This window comes from Dendrobates tinctorius, unplaced genomic scaffold (genome assembly GCF_039654945.1).
Source record: "Dendrobates tinctorius isolate UK_male_01 unplaced genomic scaffold, ASM3965494v1 ptg000382l, whole genome shotgun sequence".
In the NCBI taxonomy this organism is placed as follows: domain Eukaryota; kingdom Metazoa; phylum Chordata; class Amphibia; order Anura; family Dendrobatidae; genus Dendrobates; species Dendrobates tinctorius.
Genome location: NW_027362048.1, coordinates 795,522 through 820,612, shown reverse-complemented (window position 1 = coordinate 820,612; position 25,091 = coordinate 795,522). Strand labels below are relative to the sequence as shown.

At 44.5% G+C, this 25,091-nt stretch overlaps 1 protein-coding gene across 1 annotated transcript in view; it reads left to right on the top strand.

Moving 5' to 3' along the window:
- Positions 1–25,091, top strand: part of LOC141075953 (large neutral amino acids transporter small subunit 3-like) — a 292,296-nt gene that overhangs the window by 217,613 nt on the left and 49,592 nt on the right. The window contains exons 7-11 of the mRNA XM_073563148.1: positions 12,678–12,811; positions 13,039–13,199; positions 13,468–13,617; positions 20,718–20,753; positions 22,218–22,323. Coding sequence (XP_073419249.1) covers positions 12,678–12,811; positions 13,039–13,199; positions 13,468–13,617; positions 20,718–20,753; positions 22,218–22,323 — 587 coding nt within the window. The remainder of the gene's footprint in view (positions 1–12,677; positions 12,812–13,038; positions 13,200–13,467; positions 13,618–20,717; positions 20,754–22,217; positions 22,324–25,091) is intronic.

The window sequence follows — 25,091 nt, the reverse complement described above, 5'->3', positions numbered from 1 at the left end:
CCAGAGCATCAGGAAAAAGTTTTGTCTTACATTGCTGACTCAGCCTCCAGCTCTATCGCCTCCTCTTCTTCAGTTGTAAAAAGTAAAAGCACTGAGTCGTCATTGGAGGCTCATGTTCATGAACCACACCTTTCCTTGTGTCCTTCACCCCAACCAAGATTGAAGGATGACGCAGGCCATACTACTGCTTACTCCATGGAGCTGTTTTCACATACCATGCCTGGATTATCAAGTGAAATGGTGAATTACCCAGGCCAAGATGAATCTGACATGGAGTGCACTGATGCACAGCCGCTGATGGATGATTCTGCTGGTACATTCACTCAGAGCACTACATTGTCCTCGCAGTGTACAGAGCCAGATTCTGACCCTGATGAGACTCAGGTGCCCCTTCCCGCACACTATACCACCATACACGGTGACACAGAGGAAGGTGCACATGACATAGAAGAGGAGGTGATGGATGACCCAGTTGTTGACCCAGATTGGCATCCATTGGGGGAAGAGGGTGCTGCTTCCAATAGCTCAGATGAGGAGCATCCACAGCAGACATCGACATCGCAACAGCTGTTATCTGGCAGGCCCGGAGCACTCCAAAGACAGGTTCCAAACATCAAAAGAGTTGCTGGACAGCTTGTCCAGAGGGTCAAAAGATCACAGCGTGCTAGGCCGCAAAATGTCTGCCAAAGTAGGAAGAGTGCAGTGTGGCACTTTTTTGAACAAAATCCTCATGATCAGGCCAAGGTTATCTGTAAGAAGTGCGCAAAGACCTTTAGCCGAGGGAAAAATCTGAAAAATTTGAATACCAGTTGCATGCTTAGACATTTAACCAGCATGCACTTGCAAGCGTGGACACAACACCAAACCTCAAGTGCCACATGTGCAACTGATCACAACGAAGGTAGTCAGCAACGCTACATTGTTTCCCCCACTGTAAGCCCACCGGTTAGCACAGCACCAAATGTTGAGGTGTCGGTGCAATGCCACAGCAGTCAGGGAATCCCACTGTTATATCAACGAAAGACTGATTCTAGGCCATCAGAAAGAACAACAACTCCATCACCATCATCAACCCTCTCTCAGTCCGCCCTGTCCACCGCTACTTCCACCATATGCAGCTCTCAAGTCCAGCTCACCCTCCCAGACACTATGAGTAGGTCAAGAAAGTACTCGGTCTCTCATCCGCGTACACTGGGTTTGAACGCCCACATTGCCAAACTAATCTCGTTTGAGATGATGCCCTTTCGGTTGGTGGAAAGCGCAGCTTTCTGCGAACTCATGGCCTATGCAGTACCACGCTATGACCTACCCAGTCGGCACTTCTTCTCTCGCAAAGCCATCCCAGCCCTCCACCATCATGTGAAAGACCGCATTGTCCATGCACTCAAGCAGTAAGTGAGCGGAAAGGTGCACCTCACAACTGATGCATGGTCCAGTCGGCATGGCCAGGGCCGTTACGTGTCCATCACTGCGCACTGGGTTAATGTGGTGGATGCAGGGTCCACAGGGGACAGCGGTGGTGGGACAGTGCTGCCTAGCCCACGGTATAGGAAACAGTTGGCTGTAGGCGTTCGACCCTCCTCCTCCTCCTCCAGAAGCGAAAGCTCGTCCACAGAGCGCAGTCGTACGAGCACTCCATCTGCAGCTGCCACTGTTGCACACGATGTGTCCCCCTATCGAGCAGCTAGTGGAAAGCGTCAGCAGGCTGTGTTGCAGATGATGTGTTTGAGCGACAGACACACCGCCGAGGTACTGGCCGAGTACTTGAAGCGACAAACTGAGTCATGGCTGGGCAGTGTACATCTTGAGGCAGGCAAGGTAGTTAGTGATAACGGCCGTAATTTTGTGGCAGCCATAGCCCTTTCAAAACTCAGCCACATACCTTGCTTGGCTCACACCTTGAACCTGGTGGTGCAGTGCTTCCTCAAAAATTATCCGGAGTTAACAGCCCTGCTCCAGAAGGTGCGAAGACTGTGCGCGCACAACCGCCGGTCGCCTGTACACTCCGTTCGTATGCAGAAGCTGCAGCGATTGCTCCACCTTCCCAACCACCGCCTCATTATCGACATTGCAACAAGGTGGAACTCCACCCTGCACATGGTGGAGTGGCTGTGCGAGCAGAGGCAGGCCATAATGCATTTGTGGGAGGATACACGGCCAGGCACTTTGAGAGCAGACATGGAGTTGACAGGTGTGCAGTGGTCGAAGCTGAAAGACCTCTGTAAAGTCCTTCAGTGTTTTGAGGAATGCACACGGCTGGTAAGCGCAGACGATGCTATCCTAAGCATGAGCATCCCACTTATGCGTCTGCTCATGCAAACTTTGACGCACCTTAAGGAGCAGGCGTCTGCAGCCAATGTTGATGAGGAGGAAGAGGAGGAGGGAATCCTTGATGACATTCAGCCATTGTCTGCTCAGGGACCTCTCCTGGACGAGGTGGAGGAAGAAGAGGAGGAGGAGGATGATGATGGGGATGATTACTTAGGGGAGGAGGATGCATCTCGTGGGGCAAGTGAAAATGTTGGCGTGGCAAGGTCTGGTACAGGGTTTGTGCGTGACTGGAGGGATGTGGATTTGCCAGAAAGTGCTCCTCCAACCAGCACTCGCAGTGCATCATTGACACCGGGAACATTGGCCCACATGTCAGATTATGCCTTGCGGATCCTAAAAAGGGACCCCCGCATTGCCAAAATGATGAACGATGACGACTACTGGTTGGCCAGCATCCTGGATCCACGCTATAAAGGCAAATTACAAAACATCATGCCACAGGAGAACCTTGACCTAATATTGGCTAATAAACAAGCAACTCTGGTAAATCGGTTGCTTGAGGCATTCCCAGCACACAGCAGCGGTGATGGTTCTCACACGAGCCGTACGGGCCGGGGGCAGCTTGGCAGAGGTGTTCGTGGTGCACACAGCAGAAGTGGCGTTGGAGACAGGGGTTTCATGACAATGTTGTGGACTGATTTTTCAAATACCGCTCACACAACTGGTAATACTGCATCGATGGAAAGTGACAGGAGACAGCAGTTGTCAACTATGGTTACAAACTACTTTTCCTCCCATATCGATGTTCTCCCACACAGGTCATTCCCCTTTGACTATTGGGCCGCTAAACTGGACACCTGGCCTGAATTGGCCCAATATGCCTTACAGGAGCTCGCTTGCCCAGCTGCAAGTGTGCTATCGGAAAGAGTCTTCAGTGCAGCTGGATCAATCCTGACAGAAAAAAGGACCCGTCTGTCAACCCAAAATGTGGATGATCTAACCTTCATTAAAATGAACCATGCATGGGTTTCCAAGGATTTTGTCCCACCTTCCCCTGATGACACATAGGGTGACAGAAAAATGGCTTGCTTTGGTCCACCTCTTCCTGGGACTTGACCTATTTCGCCTTTTGCATCAGCTGAATGTCCAACATCAACATATGCCACTTTCTAAAACTCCCTAACTGTGCTGCCTCCCCCCCCATGGCCGGGGTCACCACCTAGCGCACGACACCGTGCGAGTGCCATTGCCCTGGACAGGTGGGTAGGCCGACTCTTGGGTGCGGGCACTGGCACAGAGTCCCTCATAGTGCAATCAAGTGTCTCTGACGGTGGCGGTGCACACCCGCCGTCAGACACACCGCTGTACTATGAGGGGCCCAGTGCCAGTACCGACGCCCACGAGTGGGCCCCCCTTGCTTGGGCAGGGCCCCAGCATTTGCAATCTTTACCTCTCCCTGCTCCTCTGCTGTGTAATCTGGGCCGTCAAATCCATACTGTGCCTGACACCGTCTGAGCCTGCCTCCTGATGTATAGACATATATTTTGAATGTGTACGCTATCCATACATGTTATCTGGGGATACGGTACCCTTTCTAACCTTTGTGCAATCACGTGCAATCCATACTGGGCCTAACACCGTCTGAGCCTGCCTCCTGATGTATAGACATATATTTTGAATGTGTACGCTATCCATACATGTTATCTGGGGATACGGTACCCTTTCTAACCTTTGTGCAATCACGTGCAATCCATACTGGGCCTAACACCGTCTGAGCCTGCCTCCTGATGTATAGACATATATTTTGAATGTGTACGCTATCCATACATGTTATCTGGGGATACGGTACCCTTTCTAACCTTTGTGCAATCACGTGCAATCCATACTGGGCCTAACACCGTCTGAGTCTGCCTCCTGATGTATAGACATATATTTTGAATGTGTACGCTATCCATACATGTTATCTGGGGATATGGTACCCTTTCTAACCTTTGTGCAATCACGTGCAATCCATACTGGGCCTAACACCGTCTGAGCCTGCCTCCTGATGTATAGACATATATTTTGAATGTGTACGCTATCCATACATGTTATCCGGGGATACGGTACCCTTTCTAACCTTTGTGCAATCACGTGCAATCCATACTGAGCCTAACACCGTCTGAGCCTGCCTCCTGATGTATAGACATATATTTTGAATGTGTACGCTATCCATACATGTTATCTGGGGATACGGTACCCTTTCTAACCTTTGTGCAATCACGTGCAATCCAAACTGGGCCTAACACCGTCTGAGCCTGCCTCCTGATGTATAGACATATATTTTGAATGTGTACGCTATCCATACATGTTATCCGGGGATACGTTACCCTTTCTAACCTTTGTGCAATCACGTGCAATCCATACTGGTCCTAACACCGTCTGAGCCTGCCTCCTGATGTATAGACATATATTTTGAATGTGTACGCTATCCATACATGTTATCCGGGGATACGGTACCCTTTCTAACCTTTGTGCAATCACGTGCAATCCATACTGTGCCTGACACCGTCTGAGCCTGCCTCCTGATGTATAGACATATCTTTTGAATGTGTACACTATGCTATCCATACATGTTATCTGGGGATACGGTACCCTTTCTAACCTTTGTGCAATCACGTGCAATCTATACTGGGCCTAACACCGTCTGAGCCTGCCTCCTGATGTATAGACATATATTTTGAATGTGTACGCTATCCATACATGTTATCCGGGGATACGGTACCCTTTCTAACCTTTGTGCAATCACGTGCAATCCATACTAGGCCTAACACCGTCTGAGCCTGCCTCCTGATGTATAGACATATATTTTGAATGTGTACGCTATCCATACATGTTATCCGGGGATACGGTACCCTTTTTAACCTTTGTGCAATCACGTGCAATCCATACTGTGCCTGACACCGTCTGAGCCTGCCTCCTGATGTATAGACATATCTTTTGAATGTGTACACTATGCTATCCATACATGTTATCTGGGGATACGGTACCCTGTCTAACCTTTGTGCAATCACGTGCAATCCATACTGGGCCTAACACCGTCTGAGCCTGCCTCCTGATGTATAGACATATATTTTGAATGTGTACGCTATCCATACATGTTATCTGGGGATACGGTACCCTTTCTCACCTTTGTGCAATTACGTGTAATCCATACTGGGCGTGAGAACGGCTGGCGAGCTGTTAAGCAAGCTACAGCACCTGTGGTTTGCACACGTAAGTTTTTAATTTTTTCAGGAATGACGGTTAGGCCTAATTCCGGAACTGCGGTTGACCTGCACTTACTGGGAAATCATCGTTCGCGGGTAATAATTGTAATCTGTGATCCCCATCACTAACGTTGTTCAGCGGGTTATCTGCACCTGTAAGCGACAAACGCTGGCCTTTTCAGTGTAGCGCACATGCAGCCACGGACATGTAAGGGCATGACACACCAGTTATTGGCCAATCTCATGTGCCAGAGCCTCACGTGTCCCTCTAGTAAGCCGGACTCGGACCGCGGGGCATGACGGAGTCTCGTTCGTTAACGGAATTAAGCTTGCAATGTGTGCATTTGTTCTGTAGCTGGCATGGTTGAGGTTTCCCAGGTGGAGTCGAATTTAACCGTAGGCTCCACTCCTGGTGGTGCCCTTCTGGACATTCCTTTAAGGTTCAGCTTTGCAACCATACTGCCCACGTAAAACAAACACTTTGCCTTCATGAACGCTGTTTGGAGGGTCATGACTCATGGGAATAACGCCGCCCAATCAGTTAACCTGCTAGAGAGATCCTTCGTTGCTCCCAAGCATGACATCACACTCCCTAGGAGGAAGGTAATGCCACTGTGGCGACCGTACTCCTTGGGGCGACACAAGTGAACTGATGCCCAGCCACTGCTCGATGAATCTGCTGGTACATTGACCCAGACCACTACATTCCCCTCGCACGCTACACGGCCTGAATCTGACCCTGATGAAACTCAGGTTACCCTTCCCATATACAGTTCCATCTTACACGGTGACAAAGAGGAAGTTGCAGATGAAAGTGCAGGTTCGGCCCACCCGCCATCAGACACACCACCGTACTATCAGGGGCCCTATGCCAGTGCCGTCGCCAACGAGTGGGCCCCCCTTGCTTGCTCAGGATCACAGCACTTGCAAGGTTGAAATACTGTGCAGTGAGATGGAAGATGGGGACGACGAGGAGTCCAGACTAGTACAGGGATTCCCTAGCGAGGAGACTTATTTGATTGTTTTCAATGTTGGGACAGCAATTTTTGGGGAGCACTATACTCTGGAGAATGATAGATGGGGCCCACCATACACTGGAACATTCCAAAGGTGGACATCAGACACTGGAGCAGCATTTACAGGGCCCATTATACACTAGAGCATTAGAAATGGGGCCCATTATGTTTGGAGCATTATTTGGGCCCATAAGACAGTGGAGCTTCATCCATGGGGACCAACATATACTGTAGCATTATGTGGAGCTCATCATATACTGTTTCAAACATTATATGGGACCAATGATTCTGTATGGAGAAATAGATGGGCCTCGTCATGAGATGTAAAAAGTGAAGTATTTTTCATTGTACTATACCGCTATTTCTCTGCCGTATCGGAGCATGATGAGTTGTGGTATGTGTTAAAGGGGCGCTCTTTCGCCCAGGGCACATGAAAACCTGGAGCCAGCCCTCCCCCACAACTTTAGCCAAATAACCCCCATTTTTCAGTGCGTAACTTGTATTATGAAGTTAATTAAGGTTGACAAGCTTAAGTAAGAAGAATTGATGCTTTTGGCATTCAAATGGGCACTGTAGGTGTGTTTCCTGTCCTCCTCTCACTGCCGACTTTTATTCCCCATTGACTTACATTGGGTTTCGTGTTTCGGGACGACCCCGACTTTTCCCTATAATCGGACGATCTTGCTCAACCCGACTTTGGGAAAAGTCGGGTTTCACGAAACGAAACTCGACCCTAAAAAACCAAAAGTCGCTCAACTCTAGTCCTCACCGATCACAAGAATCTGACTTATCTGGAGTCGGCCAAACGCTTGAATCCTAGACAGACTAGATGGGCCTTGTTTTTCATGCGTTTTAATATTGTGGTCTCTTTTCTTCCGGGCACTAAGAATGTTAAGGCAGACGCCCTTTCTAGGAGTTTCTTTGCTGATTCTCTTAATGTGACCGAGCCTACTACTATCCTAGGTGAGGGGGTAGTTCTTTCTGCCATTTCGCCCGATTTGAGATGCGCCCTGGAGGAATTTCAGGAGGATAAACCTGAGCGTTGCCCTATGGGAAGATTGTATGTTCCTGACCAGTGGAGAAAGAGAGTGATGTCTGAAGTCCATTGCTCTGCATTGGCTGGTCATCCAGGTATTTTTGGTACCAGAGATTTGGTGAGTCGGTCGTTTTGGTGGCCTGCCTTATCTCGTGATGTCAGGAATTTTGTACAGTCCTGTGGGACTTGTTCTCGGTCTAAACCCTGTTCTCGTTCTAGTGGGTTGCTGATGCCCCTGCCCGTACCCAAGAGGCCATGGACCCATATCTCAATGGATTTTATTTCTGATCTTCCTGTCTCTCAGAGAATGACTGTTATCTGGGTAATTTGTGATAGATTTTCGAAGATGGTCCATTTTGTACCACTCCCAAAGTTGCCATCTTCCGCTGAGTTGGTACCCTTGTTTTTACAACAGGTGGTTCGGTTACACGGGATTCCTGAGAACATTGTGTCCGATAGAGGGGTCCAGTTTGTTTACAGATTTTGGAAAGCCTTTTGTTCCAATCTGGGAATTCAGTTATCCTTCTCCTCTGCATTTCATCCCCAGACCAATGGGCAGACTGAGAGAGCAAACCAGACCCTGGAGTCTTATTTAAGATGTTTAATATCTGCTGATCAAGATGATTGGGTCTCATTTTTGCCCTTGGCCGAATTTGCGCTGAACAATAGAGCTAGTTCTGCCACTTTGATGTCACCCTTTTTCTGTAATTTTGGGTTTCATCCTCGATTCTCTTCAGGGCAAGTGGAATCTTCGTCCTGCCCAGGTGTGGACACTGTGGTTGTGAGAATGCAGCAGATATGGGACCAAGTGGTGGATAAATTGTCACTCTCTCAGGAAAAGGCCCAGCATTTTTCCAACCGGCATAGGACCATTGGTCCCCGGTTTAAAGTGGGTGATATGGTTTGGTTGTCATCTAAGAATATTCCTATGAAGGTTGCATCTCCAAAATTTAAGCCAAGATTTATTGGACCTTATAGGATTTTGGAGATTCTTAATCCTGTTTCTTTTCAATTGGCTCTTCCAGTTACGTTCAAAATCCATAACGTATTTCACAAATCACTGTTGAAGAGGTTTGTTGAGCCAGTAGTTCCTGTGGCGGCACCTCCTGACCCTGTGTTGGTTAAAGGCAATATGGAAAATGAGGTAGAGAAAATATTGGATTCTCGTTTGGTTAGACGGAGACTCCAGTATTTGGTCAAATGGAAGGGTTATGGCCTGGAGGATAATTCTTGGGTCTCTGCCTCTGATATTCATACCAATAGATTGGTTCGTGCTTTTCACCGGGCCAATCCTGATCGGCCTGGTGGCATGGATGAGGGCTCGGTGACCCCTCCTCAAGGGGGGGTACTGTTATGAGCTCATTTTCTGCTCCACCAGTTGAGAGTTCTCCTTCCGTTCTCCCTCTGGTGGTGACAGGAGGTAGTGAGGTTGGTTTAATTGGTAGTGATCTGCCACCTGGTGAGGAAGATAATGATTGGATCTCTGGAGTATCAGACTGGATATAAGACAGCCAACGCCCTATCCCGGTGCAGGTGATTCAGTCTGACTTCTCAGGTCTTGGACTCAGCTCTGTTCCAGCCTTCTCAAGTTATGTTTGTTTTTGCTAATGTTCACACTTGCTCTTGTTGGTCAATTCAGTTTTTTGTGTGGTCAGCCAGCCCGGCTGGGCTGTGCTGAATTTCCACTCTTATTTATTTGTATTTGCCAAATTGCCTTTTTTTTTGTTTCCTTATTAGATTGGCCTCTTTTTGCTCTGTCTCAGAATATTTCAGAGTGCTGATATAGTGTGAGAAGTCTAGTGACTTCAGGGTTAATTTTGCTATCAGTTGTGTTGGACATTTTGGTAGGGTTTTTGGCAGATTGCAGACAGTGTCTTTCCTTTCCTGTCCTTTCTAGTTAGTTTAGCCCCATCGTTTGCTCAGCCTATTTTCCTGCCTTTGTTTGTGTTTTCAGCTTGTTTCACCGTCAATACATGTGGGGGGCTGTCTTTCCTTTGGGGTCTGCTCTGGGGCAGTTAGTTTTCCTCTTTTCCTGCTTTAGGCTTATTTAGCTCTCCGGTTGTGACAAGGCGTCTAGGACCTCCGTAGGAACGCTCCACAACTGCTGCTAGTTGCATGTTAGGATCAAGGGTCTGCAGTCTGTATAGTTACCAACCTCTTTGGTTTTCTGAGACTTAGCTTGTGTTGTTTTTTATTTCCTCCTTGGCGACCCGTTCATAACAGGAGTCCCCGAAGCAGGCTACAGCTGTTTGCCGTACAAGTAGAGTTATTGGGAACATCAGTCAGGAGGAACTCCAGTGTAACTCAGTACTAGGTGATCTTCACACTTTAAGGCGCTATAGAGGAGTCGTTCAGAAAGGTTCATGTTGGCGGAGTGTTGGAGGGGAGAATCCTAACTTGCCTGGAGGTTGATTGAGTCTCTGACCCGGAGGACTCGGCCCGGAGGCAGGCACCTGTATGTGTACAACGGACTGTGAATAAAGCTTTGGAACTACAAGCCCCGGTGTCCTCCATTCATTTGTGCGCTAACACGTTCAGCACCGCTACAGCTGGGTACCATTCTCCACACCGCTCGCACCTCTCCTCTTCCATTGCATCCACGCTGCCCTGGGGCTGCAGCTTCACCTGTGGGGAGCTACACCATCTAGGCTGCAACACACCACCAGCCCCAGAGGATCTGCATGCAGCATCGGCCTAACATCCTACTTGCCGAACACCACAGGTGGCGTCACAAACTATTCCATTAACTTCATTTCACCATTTACATTCCCCCATTGATTTGGGCACCCAGGGCCACGGACCGGGTCACCGCTGCTGTGACACATCCCGCTGACACCAGCCCGGTACCGAGTACCCCACGGCCCTGGGAGGGCAACCCAAATAGTTTGTGACGCCACCTGTGGTGTTCGGCAGGGGAGGTGTTAAGCCGACGCTGCAGACAGATCCTCTTGAACATATGGTGTGGTGCAGCAATGATGTTATAGCCCTCCACAGGCAGGGCTGTTGTCCCAGGGCAGTGTAGATATGGAGACACTTAGATGTTGTAGTGTTCAGCGCAGGGGATGTAGCAGTGCTAGGCGGATGGGCGCAGGAAGGAATGGAGGACACCAGGGCATGTAGTTCCAAAGCTTTACTCACAGTCCATAGTGCCCGCTTCTGTGCCATGTCCTTCGGGTCAGGGACTCAGTCAACCTCCAGGCAAGATGGAATGCTCCCTTCCACGCTCCGCCAACCTATGTGCCTTTTCTGAACGTCTCCTCTATAGCGCCTTTAAGTGTGAAGATCCCCTAGTACTGAGTTACACCGGAGTTTCTCCTGACAGATGTTCCCAAGAACTCTACTTGCACGGCAGACAGCTGTAGCCTGCTTTGGGGACTCTCTACTCCTAAGTCCCGGCTCTCTATCCATGTTGCTGTTGTGCCAAGTCTTAGATGGGAGTAGTGCATTTACAGCCCACTACTCCACCGGTGTCTGCTGCAGAACCATTAGTGTCCATACAACCTCGGGGACCGGGCCCCGGCCTTGCGCTTAGAACTTCTAGGCAGGGTTCTTCCTCTATACCATGTCCTCTGTGTTCCCTTTTACTCCTACGTTCCGTACTTGTCTTTTCCCTTCTATGGAAGCTCAGGCTTCGATTCAATGTCCTTCTCCTGCTTTCCTTTCCCGTGCCAGCTGGCTCAGGTCACTGAGGCAGCTGCAGCACTCCTTCCTCCATCCCTCTTCCAGGGATCCCCCACTCCTCCCGAGTGGCTTCCTCTACTACTCAACCTCCGAACTCAACTGAACCTCTATCCTGGAACCGTCCTGCTCTTCTATATATGTATTCTCAACTCCACCCACCTCCCAGCACGTCTAGTGTTCCAAGCAGGGAACCACCAAAGGTGCTCTGCTTCTCTCTAAGCAAGGAGCCGCAATGTGGCTTTGCTGAACTACTCTGTTGTGTGGGGTGCGAGTGTTGGAGCGTGGTCAGGAGTCTCCAACTTACCTGGATGGTGGGGCACCACACCTTAGGAGAAGGTACAGTACCTCTGTGGCGACTGAGCCTCAGGGGCGCCACATAAGGTATGGCCATCACCTTTCAGGGCTTGTCTACAACATTCTATAATGCTGTAGATAAGCCCCCGATCCGACCTGGAAGAACTGAAAAATTACTTTTATTATACTCACCTGCGGGGTGGTCTGGTCTGAGGGGTGTCGCTTTTGTTTTTTCGGCACCTCCCATCTTCTTGCGATGCCGTCCTCTTTCTTGCTTTTTGTCGCAACTCTGCATCATCCACACAGTCTCCTCGGCATCGTGCTCCGCGCAGGCGTACTTCTCTGCCCTCTTTGGCCTTTTCCCGCACCTGCGCACTGCAGTACTTTGCTTTGCCCTCAACAGGGCAGATAAGTAAGCCTGCACGGGAGCGCGATACTGGCGAGCCTGTATGGATGATGCAGGATCATGTCATCCACACAAAGCAAGCAGGAGGACAGCAATTGTAAGAAGATGGGAGGCGCCGGACCAAGACCAGCGACATCCCTTGGACTGGACCACCCCGCAGGTGAGTATAATAAAACTTATTTTTCTTATCTTCCAAGTCGGGTTGGGGGCTTATATACAGCTTTAAAGAATGCTGTATATCAGCCCTGAAAGGTAGTGGCCGTATCTTATATCAGCCAAAACTGCTGACAAGTTCCCTTTAACCTTTTAACTATCCTGCCGTTTGGACTGCAGTTTAAATCCATATGGTGTGTAAAAGGGTGTTCGTTCTGGTGGGGTCTAGTCCCAGTTGTAGTAAAAAAAATACAAATAAATCCATCAAAGGCATATGCAACTTTTGCATATTAACAAGTAAGTCCAAAAGAATTTTCCTGACCTCTTGCCAAAATCAAGAAAAGGATCATAAAAGTGAGGAAATATCAAAGAAAAATGTATTTCTTTGGATCCACTTTTAATAGTAGCTTCATAATACCAATGTAATATAACCAAATCTGCAATTTGTGAAATGCTTTGTTATGGTGTCATTATAATCATGGAAATAAATGTTAGTTCTGTATGTTCTATAACATACACTAATCAAAGTCATCCTCTTTCATCCTTATCCTTTCTATCCCAACTTTCTGCAGCTTATATATGAAGCGGGAGTATCATTCGTTGGTATTATGCTGGGCTGGTCTAGTTTAGCCTGCTTGATTTTTCTCAACTGTCTGATCAACTGGCCCAAGGAATCCATCCCTTCTCCAGAAGAGTCTGCCTTTACGTGAGTGTGTAATGACTGAACGGTGCTCTTTTTTGACAGCTAGAGTTAATTGTACCACAGAAGATGATGGTGCTGCTCCATTCTGAACTGTGGCCCAGATTCAAAAGGCTTGGAGGGGAATATATGACGGAACAATTCTGCCTCAAATTGAAAGCTTGTGAAGTGACATTGACCAACATGAAACATCTCAGACATGCCTTGTAATTGATTCTCTGATAATCTCACAGGAAAAAGGTCACACTACGCACTCTTGCACTAGACCACAAAGTCACTGGAGATCAATTTTACACCCATGTGACCACTGTTGGTCAACGGTTAAGTAGAAAAGGCGATCCCAAGGAGCAGCATTTATCCAATGAAGACTTGTCAAAACCTGCAAAAAATAGTGGTAAGAATACAATATATGTATTTTGTGTTTTTTTGAGCACTGTCAACTATGAAGATGTAGTCTGTAGGTCAACAAAGTGCCCATCACACGTATAGGGCAGAAGGACTGTCTCCTTACCTTCAAGCATAAAATGTTATGTTTTATCATATGTATGGATTTTGATCATTATAATATATATTAGAGCCCCCCTTTTTAAAATAAAAATAAATTAATACCTGTATCTACAGAACATGGCATAAATTGAAATATTCATTTGTTGTTTACGCAGGATCTTCTACCACATTCCTACAGAGTGCACGTTCTCCCATTTTCCTCTTCTCCCTTATTACTATGATGATGACTCAGCTTCGTGTAATTTTCTTCATGGCATCAATGAACAGAATGATAGAATATTTGGTGCTTGGGACACAAGATAGTGGTTAGTATTTATTTAATTGTAATGTTGACAAAAGCAGTCTAATACAGTTAGGTCCATATATATTTGGACAGAGACAACATTTTTCTAATTTTGGTTCTAGACATTACCACAATGAATTTTCAACAAGCTCCAAGGGTGCCCAAATTTTTGCATCGGACCATTTTTCTTTTTGCAATTTTTAAAATGTAAAAATTGTCAATATATATTTTTTGCCTAAAATACAAGGCAAATGTGTCATCTTTAACTTTAGTTCTTTTAGAGATCGTTTCATCTTCAACTTGCTTAACTGTTCACAATAACAGCAATTTTGACCAGGGGTGTCCAAACTTTTATATGCCACTGTATTTCCTATTTCAATCATACTTGTCACTAGTGACAATAATTTAATAATTTCAATGCTAAAATAAATGTATTATATCTGTGATATGCCTAGTCTCTATGCTCATATACAGTTAAGTCTATATATATTTGGACAGAGACAACATTTTTCTAATTTTGGTTCTACACATTACCACAATGAATTTTAAACAAAACAATTCAGATGCAGTTGAAGATCAGACTTTCAGCTTTCATCTGAAGGTATCCACATTAAAATTGGATGAAGGGTTGAGGAGTTGCAGCTCCTTAACATGTGCCACCCTGTTTTTAAAGGGACCAAAAGTAATTGGACAGTTGACTCCAAGGCTATTTCATGGGCAGGTGTGGACAATCCCTTCGTTATGTCATTCTCAATTAAGCAGATAAAAGGCCTGGAGTTGATTTGAGATGTGGTGCTTGCATTTGGAAGGTTTTGCTGTGAAGGAAACATGCGGTCAAAGGAGCTCTCCATGCAGGTGAAACAAGCCATCCTTAAGCTGCAAAAACAGAAAAAAAAAACATCCGAGAAATTGCTACAACATTAGGAGTGGCAAAATCTACAGTTTGGTACATCCTGAGAAAGAAAGAAAGCACTGGAGAACTCATCATTGCAAAAAGACCTGGGCGCCCACGGAAGACAACAGTGGTGGATGATCGCAGAATAATCTCCATGGTGAAGAGAAACCCCTTCACAACAGCCAACCACGTGAACAACACTCTTCAGGAGGTAGGCGTATCAATATCCAAATCTACCATAAAGAGAAGACTGCATGAAAGTAAATACAGAGGGTTCACTGCACGGTGCAAGCCACTCATAAGCATCAAGAATCAAAAGGCGAGACTGGACTTTGCTAGAAAACATCTAAAAAAGCCAGCACAGTTCTGGAAGAACATTCTTTGGACAGATGAAACCAAGATCAACTTCTACCAGAATGAAGGAAAGAGAAAAGTATGGCGAAGGCGTGGTACAGCTCATGATCCAAAGCATACCACATCATCTGTAAAACACGGCGGAGGCAGTGTGATGGCTTGGGCATGCATGGCTGCCAGTGGCAATGGGTCACTAGTGTTTATTGATGATGTGACACAGGACAGAAGCAGCTGAATGAATTCTGAGGTATTCAGATCCATACTGTGTGCTCAGATCCAGCCAAATGCAACCAAACTGATTGGTCGTCGTTTCATACTACAGATGGACAATGACCCAAAACATAAAGCCAAAGCAACCCAGGAGTTTATTAAAGCAAAGAAGTGGAATATTCTTGAATGGCCAAGTCAGTCACCTGATCTCAGCCCAATTGAGCATTTCACTTGTTAAAGACTAAATTTCAGACAGAAAGGACCACAAACAGCAACTGAAAACCACCGGAGTGAAGGCCTGGCAGAGCATCAAAAAGGAGGAAACACAGCGTCTGGTGATGTCCATGAGTTCAAGACTTCAGGCAGTCATTGCCAACAAAGGGTTTTCATCCAAGTACTAGAAATGAACATTTTATTTACAATTATTTAATCTGTCCAATTACTTTTGGTCCCTTTAAAAACAGGGTGGCACATGTTAAGGAGCTGAAACTGCTAAACCCTTCATCCAATTTTAATGTGGATACCCTCTAATGAAAGCTGAAAGTCTGAACTTCAACTGCATCTGAATTGTTTTGTTTAAAATTCATTGTGGTAATGTCTAGAACCAAAATTAGAAAAATGTTGTCTCTGTCCAAATATATATGGACCTAACTGTATATGAGCATAGAGACTAGGCATATCACAGATATAATACATTTATTTTAGCATTGAAATTATTAAATTATTGTCACTAGTGACAAGTATGATTGAAATAGGAAATACAGTGGCATGTAAAAGTTTGGACACCCCTGGTCAAAATTGCTGTTATTGTGAACAGTTAAGCAAGTTGAAGATGAAATGATCTCTAAAATAACTAAAGTTAAAGATGACACATTTGCCTTGTATTTTAGGCAAAAAATATATATTGACAATTTTTACATTTTAAAAATTGCAAAAAGAAAAATGGTCCGATGCAAAAGTTTGGGCACCCTTGGAGCTTTGTGCACTCAGACAACTTTGACCAAAGTTTAAGACTTTAATTAGCCTGTTAGGGTTATGGCTTGTTTACTATAATTGTTAGGAAAGGCCAGGTGATGCAAAATTCCCAGCTTTATAAAAACCCAGCCTCTCTGAAAATGGTGGGGACTCAAAAAGCAGGAGAAGGCTATAAGAAGATATCAAAGCGTTTTCAAGTTGCTCTTTCCTCAGTTCGAAATGTAGCTCATAAGTGACCGTTAACAGGAACTGAGAACCCCCCGCTTGACTGCAAAAGACCTTCAGAAAGATATGGCAGACTTTGAAGTTGTGGTACATTGTTCTACTGTTCACAGACACCTGCAAAAATATGGCCTTCTTGGAAGTGTCATCAGAGTCAAAGCCACACTATATTTTTGATCACTAATTTATATTATTTGGGCTGAACACATATGATTGTGCAGTTTGTGCTGATGCAAATTATAATGTTACATATTATATACTTGGTTGCTTTATTACATTGCACTTTGCACATTTCGTTTTGTTTTGATTGAACCCATTAGTTACCATTCTTATTATGTGATTGTGCATCAAGACATCTTGCTGCTCATGTATCCGGGTAATATTATGTATCTGTTCTAATCATGATAGCACAGCACTGAACTTTGCCTCTGGTGATGATGCCTAGCTTTACCTATCATGTGTTCCCACTTTCATTTCTTTTATTCATGTTGTGACTTGTGTAAATATAATAAAGATTTGTTCACATAGTTTTTGACTGTTACAATTGCCTAGCATCATATCTTATGCAGGTTTGGAGTTGATTCAGCCATTTATGATTTAGCCATTTTTTGGTATACTGAGTAACAAACAGGTAGTCATCTGAGCTAGTCCTCTGGTTCAGAGATGTGCAGTTGACCGACTCCCACCAGGTCCACACTTGTTCTTTTCATTTCCCTCTTGATAATGTCCAACCTTCCAAAGTTCATCCCTCTCATCTTCAGATTTCAACCGTATATCATTCTTTACAACTCAAGTACCCCTTTTCATCACATACTACATCAGCAATTGGCCCCCATGTGAGTTTACCTCTTTTGCACCATCCTTGCCCTGATTTCTTCAGACCTACCTTTGACTTTCCCCAGTTGTTTGTAGGATACTGTCAAACCTGGGGGACCCACTGTTCAGCACCATATTTCACACATATTGATTCTGATCCATAGAGTAGATGATGAAGGCTTTATGTGGTAGCCAGGGGTGTTATGACCTTAGTCGACGTGGTCACCACTGTGACTGGACCCATCGGGACAGGTCCTGCTGACACCAGCAGTAACTTCAACTGGATGCTTAACCATAGAGCGGAAGAAAAGGCTGGCCTGCCACCAAGACCCCCAACGTGCGTGTCGCTGTCTCTTTAAGGAGGGTGTGATTCCGTACATATTAGTACTTTTCAACCACACAGGGTTTACGCTGTTAAATTATGTGACCGAATAGGGACCTTTTTTTGTACATGTCCTTCAATACTTGTATGACTCATTCTTTACAGCGGATTGTTAATATTATGTGTCTTGTTTCTTGTGAAGGTAATGGTTTTGTACTCTTGGTTGGTTTGGCTCACTGATCCACCATACCTTGTTTCATTCCTCTTTGACCTTTTTCATGTTTTTAGATGTATGTGCTATGTATAGATAAACTATTTTTGGTTATTTTGCTTACTCCAATTTCATCAGTGTACCAAATGGATAGGAGGACTTCACCCTTCTACCTATGTGAGGGAGACACCATATAGATGGGTTATGCTTCCATCCCAGATTATCATGTTTTTTGTGCTGTGTCCTTTCTTTGATGTACTTATTGTCACGGTCACGCGCGGCTGGACACAGCGCCCTCAGCAGGACGGATTTAGATGACACGCGTGACCCTGGATACACCGCCTCCAGTTGGGTGAATTTAAATAATAACACGTGCAGCTGGATACGCCACCTCCAACAGGCGAATTTAGGTAATACACGTAAGTCTGGAAACCCCGCTTCCAGTAAGGCGAATTTAAACATTAAAGGGGAAACCTGGGTAACAATAACAATGGAGGGCCCTGCGATAGGGAAACGGGGAAGTGGAGACCTCCTGCACTCCCCTGAGTCAGTGTCTCTTCACTCCTATCGTTCCCTATGCCCTATGCCGGTTCCGCACCGGGCAACGCACAGGAACCTCAAAACCCTGACTCGCCCTGCACCTAAACCCTCACTAGGGAATTGGTTGGTGCGGAAACTAATCCCACCACTGCACTAAACACACATAAGGAAAAATGATAATACAGGGGGACACCACTTAGCTTTGCTCTGTTGCTTATGCTCCCCGCAACAGAGCCCACCACCTGCGTGCATCTTCTCTTTCAACCGGATCCATCACCATAACCGGATCCATCACCATAGTGCAGCCTTGGAGCAGAGTCCACCACCAGTTGCAGCTGCCCAGTAAACAAAGTCCCAAAGATGAGTCCAGCTTCTGCCAAAAAGTCCAGCATGCTTGAGTCCAACTTTTCTGCCAAAAAGTCCAGCATGCTTGGGTCCAGCTTTCAGCAACCAAGTCCAGCATGCTGAGTGCAACTCTCACCATAGTCGCCACTCCACCAAGCCATGCAAGCACTTCCTGCTGACACCATAAACTGCGACTCCACCACGCCATGCCAGGCCTTCTTGCAGACCCCATCGTTGGACTCCACCAATCCAAGCCAGCACTCCTTGCAGACTCCATAGCTGCCACTCGTCCCCTCTGGCTGGGCTGCACAGGACTCTTGTTCAGCTCTATCTTTCACCCAGGCTTACTTGTGAATGGCTAACTATCACCAACAGTGATCAACACACCTGACACTCTTTTATAGAGCATCACACCTGTTTTATAATTACGTACACTTAACCAAAGAAACTAAAGTGCACTACCGCTCACCACCACCACGGCAACTTAGAACAAACGACACCACAGTGCAATAAGTCTAATGGCCACCGGGGGCAATCACACCACTTTGGCACACAGCCAAAAGAAAAAAGTTCAATTTGTCCATTTAACTTGTCAGATCCAGTCTATATCCTGACGCTTCTAAAATACATGTCACGAAAAAACAATCTCAGTATCACGGGGTATGTACAGCGTTCCAAAGTTATTGCTACATAAAGTGACACTAGTCAGATTTTAAAAATTGGGCTTGGTCATTAAGGTCAAATTTTGTCTGTCACTAAGGGGTTAAGAAGAAAATAATATAAATAAATATATAAAATTCAAATTCTGGATGTTGTCCCGTTGATTGATCGAGAAAATGTGCTTATTTAGGGCAAAATGGTTAATGCAATATGGCTGTACCTATAATCCTTTCCTTTATCACAGCCCTTGATTGAACTTGGACATGTGTTTTTTATACATATTATACAACAATAAGTAACTATATGGTACAAAAGTAGTAAAATATAAGAAAACTATGTTTGGTATCACCATAATCATAATGAGCAGCAGAATAAAGTTTAAGAAATCACAATACATTAATGGCCTATTTTTAGGATGGGTCATCAGTATCAGACAACTGATTAACTGTGTTTAGCTCAGGGTGGAGGCCAGATGTGAACTCTGAACCGTGCTGTGCTGTGGAGCCCCATGCAATGTGTAGCAGCTGATGCCGAGTACTGCAGAGCAGCATTTGGCATCTATTGACAGGATAGGAGCTGTTCTGCAATATCCAGTAATACCCATTATACAAAGAACGGTTCTATTTTGACATTTGGCCACCATCCAGGGGTTTTAATAGCTAATCGATGGGCATGCCAGGCGCCAGACCCTCACCAGTCAGATATTGTAGGTCATCAATATCTTGTAAATGGGCAACCCCTCTAGCATGTTTCTTGTGCCTCACTGTGAATGGGATATAATTTAGAACACAAAAAATATTGAAGGAATTAGGAAAGAGTTTAAACAGATTGTCCATTTTCATAAAAAAATGTGGACAATGTTGGTAATGCATTAAAATGATAATAATATTAGGTACCTGTTGAAGTTCCTGCTGCTTCAGCTCCACCTCACCATCGCTCCTTGATGTTCCTTATTTACAGGACTGCACTGGTAACACTCAATCTACAACATGTGACCACTGCAGACAATCACTGGGCTCATATTTCACATACAGTATTTTGACACCAATGCTGAACCCAATGATTGGCTGCAGTGACTATGTGCTGTAGATAAGATATCAATGCTGCAAAAGCTTCAACCGGTCAGAAAGGGAACAGCATTGGTCCCAGTTTATATGATGAAAATATATAACTCTTTTATTAAATGTTAAAAAGTAACTTTTCTTAAAAAATATTTATGTACCGCCAACAAATACCTCATTAAAAAATATAACTCACCTAACATATCATACCACTTCCTCAACAGAAAATGGCTGTTGCAATGTGACAAGGAAAATAAAAGTGTCTAAAGCAGGCTGTGTCATTAGGGGTTAATAAAGGACCCTTTACATCACTACATACATGTAAGGAGCCACAATACAGCCATGTACATGAGCCTTCATACTGTGTGCTGCCATTAAGGTCTATCTTAGGCAAACCCATATATATTATAGCAAATTTGTGCCATCAATTATAACAAATTAAAGTAGAGCACAAAAATGAACTTTCAGATGTCAGACGCATTACAAATGTATGTTTCTTTTTTAATTTTAGTAGCTGGAGATCTGAAATTGGAAGCAGAGTACACAGGTAATGTCTTATTTATAAATGTGTATAACTTTATTTTTTGTAGTTAGTGAATATAGAAATATAGTTCCAGTGAATGGAGGAAGGCTGTAATGCATTGCAGAACTGCAGCAGTCACATGAGCTCCACTGCCCCTTTAAAACTCTGATTGTTGACATTACCAAGGGTATTGGACCATCACCGACCTATTATTGGTGGGATATAATCATAATTGGCATTCATTTTAATACTTATAGTTATATGATTTTTAATGGGGTTGTCTTATTTTAAAATAAAAGATTTGCTTATTTCTGGTCCTGCTTTTGACTTCCCCTGCAAAAAGTTAATATTTACAAGTGAAGTTGCAAGCAGTAGATCATTTTCGCTGCAGATGTTGCTACAGGGGACTTGTAGCAACAAATGGTGACTTTTCAAACGACTTAAAGGAAACCTGTCACTTGCTTCATGTTGCCCAAATCATAGACTGCACGAATCCAAGCCTTTCTGCACAATTGCAGCCAAGTATGCTTCATGGTTTGAAAGGCCAGCTAGGGACTGTAGTCCAGATTGTCCCCTTACCACTCTAGCTGATTTCAAACTGGACAGATTCATGGTGAAAAACCTGCGCTGCTGTATAAATTATGATCCAACAGTAAAGATGAAAGTGATGGTTTATTTTCTTTCTCAACGTGTTTCAAAGTCTCAAGGACTTCTTCTTCAGGAGCTGATACAAGAAGAAGTCCTTGAGACTTTGAAACGCGTATAAACCATCACTTTCATCTTTACTGTTGGATCGTGATTTGTACAGCAGCGCAGGTTTTTCACCATGAATCTGTCCAGTTTGAATACTATTGTTGGGTCATTTGCCTGACCAGTGGTCCTGCTGCAGCTGTCGGCTCTGATGAGCTTTTACACACCCCAATACTTTGAAAAGAAGGTGAGTGCAATCTGATTTTATAGCTTGTCTTCACCACCGGATAAGACCCTATTTGCGCTTTTATCTCTCTAGCATCTTATAATACACTCTAGTTGATTGACAGGTTTCAGCAATCAACTGGAGCTGAGCATGGAGAAGCTGCCTGGTGGCGGCACCTGACTAGTCTCATCTTTCCCTATATTCCCCAGCCGGTTCTTTAAACTATGTATTCTCTGAAACTCTCGAGCATTTCTGAGAAAAAAATCCCTGTCTGTTGTCACACAGCCAGGCCCTGATTCATGTTGCCCATGGTTTGGGCAACATTCATCAAGTGACAGGTTCCCTTTGATTATCACCTTCTCACTCCAGCTTGGTCCTTGCAGTTGTATGATCATGTGCCTCAGTAGGGCATGTGAAGAAATGTTGCCTTGATTATACAACTACTTGAATATTTTACTCAACTGGCCATTTGAATTAATTTGCAGAACTGTCATAAACTGAATTCAATCCTGTTTTTATCTGTACTTGATACAGCACCAGGTTGTGTATCACCAGATTCTCTCTTCCTGCAGTGGGATTTTACTCGTCCGTGTTTGGGTTTCTACAGCTGCTGTGTCTTTTCACCTGTCCTTTCATTGGATTTGTGATGGACTGGAAGATGAAAGAGACTGATGAAGAGTGAGTCACCAGTCACTTATCTGTGACAATGGATCATATCAATCTAGAAATAACTGTGAAATCAGATGGGTAAACGTCGTAGCCTTCCAAAAATTTTGCATGGAAACCATACAGGTTTATGTGCTCAAAATATTCAGCAAAAATTGTGACCATAGGCTAAGTAGATCCTCGATGTGTGCCATGTTACCATCTTCTTTCTGTCTCTCTGCCTCGTACATAGTCTTCTTTCTGTCTCTCTGCAGCTAATTTTCCTTTTTGCACTTTTTTCCTTACCCCAATTTCAAGAGCCATAATTTTGTTATTTTTCCAACCACATAGCTGTATCATGGCTTGTTTTTTTGTGGGACAAGTTGTAGTTTTGAATGACCCCATTCATTTTACCATTCAACATAATGGAAAATGGGAAAACAGTTCCAAGTCTGATGAAATTAGAAAAAAATGCAATTCCGCCATTTTTTTTTTACTTTGTTTGAAAGTCATACAATCTGTGGTAAAAGTTACTGTGACTAATGATTCTAGAAGTCAATATGGTTACGGAAAAACCAACCTTATGTAGATTTTTTTTTATAAAATAGGAGAAAAAAAAAATCGGAAATTCGTAAAAAAAAAATTTGGTTTGTTCCGCCATATTCCAAGACGTTTTCCATCAATTGAGCTGTGTGAGTACTTGTTTTTTTGTGTGATGAGCTGATAGATTTCTTGGTACCACTTGGCTATACACAACATTTTAATCAGTTCTTATTGAATTTTTTTTAGGGAGATGAGAGACTGGTCAATTTTTCATTTTTGTTCTTTTGTTTGACCTCTTCCCCTTTTTTGCTTCCATCAACATAAATCTAAAGAGGACATTTTTTTAATGACGCTTCACTTTACAATATAATTCACTGAAAAAAAGAGAAAACAAATCCAAGTGCTGTGAAGTGTTAAAAAATTGCAATTCTGTGATTGTTTTAGGTCATTCATTGTGCTAGAAAAAAAGCCCGGTAATAGAATCCTCCAGGTCAATTACTCCAATATTACACTTGGTTAGCTATTTATCTTTATTTATATTAATTAAAAAAATCAGAATTTTGGAAAAAAGAAAAAAAAAGGCCAGTTTTTGAGATCCATAAATTTTCTAATTTTTCCATCGATGGAGCTGTATGAGGGTGTTTTTTGTGCTTCGAGGTAACTTTTTTTTGTTACCATTTCGGTGCATGTGTGACATTTTGATTGTTTTTTATTTTATTTTTTTGCGTGAATTGCAGGGATCAAAAAATGGTAATGTTAGCTTTTCGACTTTTGTTTTCAGCTTTAGCGTTCATCAAACCCAGTAAATTGTTTTATTAGATTAGGCAATTAAGCAAAGCACTATGCCAAATATGTTAGATTGTTTAGTTTTTACAGTTTGCTATTTTCATTTTGGCAATGGGGATGATTTTTGTATTTTAAACTTTTTATATATTTTTATTTAAAAAATATATAATGTTTTATCATCATTAACTAGTCCCCTTAGATGACTTGAGGTTGCAATCTCTTCATTGCCTGTGCAATACAATGTGATACAATAGTATTTCAGTGTATTGTAAAATAACAATCTCTATATATAAATCTAAATGTGTGTGTGTATCACCAACCAATCACGAAGCAGCAGAGTGGGACACCAACCAATTACGAAGCAGCAGCGTGGGACGCGGATGGAGAGCGGGGCTGAGGACGGATACAGCAGGACAGTGCATAGAGAGCGGGGCTGTGGAGGAAGACAGTCTACAGGACAGGGGCCGAATAGTGCCGGCACTCTCCCAACTCTTTCCCAGCTCAGTCGGCGCTCCCCGTCGCCAACTGCGCTATCTCCTCTCTCCCCTGCAGCTTCCCGGCCAAAATTTAGTCCCCGGCTTCTACTGCGGCCTACTACAGCGCTAGGCCATGCCCCCCGCAGGCCGCCCAATCACATGCGCTGCAGCTCCGCTCTAGCTCCGCCCACTCTGGCAATTTCCGCCCACTCCAGCCGAACGAACAATCTGCGCACCTCTCTCTCCTGGTCCCGGCGTCACCACGTGTGGTGTATGGAGAGCGGGGATGTGGAGGAAGGAAGACAGCGGGGCTGTTGTGAGTTCATTCTCTGGTTCCCCTTCTGGACTCCCTCTGGTGGTGTCGGGAGGTGGTGCGGCTGGTTTGATTGGTGGAGATCTGCCACCTGAGAATGAGGATGACGATTGGATCTCAGGATTCTCAGATTGGATTTAAGACAGCCGACGCCCTATTCAGTTGCTGGTGATTCCTTCTGGCTTGTCAGCTCTTGGTTTTCAGCTCTGTTCCAGTCATCTAAAGCTAAGTTTTTCTGCTAATGTTCACACTTGATTTTGTTGGTCTATTCAGTTTATTGTGTGGTCTGCCAGCCCTGGCTGGGGGTTGAGCTGAATTTCCACTCTTATTTATCAGTATTTTGCCAATTGGCTTTTCGTCCCTTACTAGTTCAGTCTCTTTTTGCTCTGTCTCAGAATATTTCAGAGTGCTGATATAGTGGGAGAAGTCTAGTGACTTCAGGGTTAATTTTGCTCTCAGAAGTGTTGGACATTATTTTTGTAGGGTTTTTTGCAGGTTGCAGACAGTGTGTTCCCTTTCCTTTCCTGTCTAGTTAGTTTGGGCCCCATCATTTGTTCAGCCTATTTTCCTGCCTGTGTTTGTGCCTTCATCTTGTTTCACCGTCAATACATGTGTGGGGGCTATCTATTCCTTTGGGGTCTGCTCTGGGGCAGTTAGTTTTCCCTTTTCTTGCTTTAGGCTTA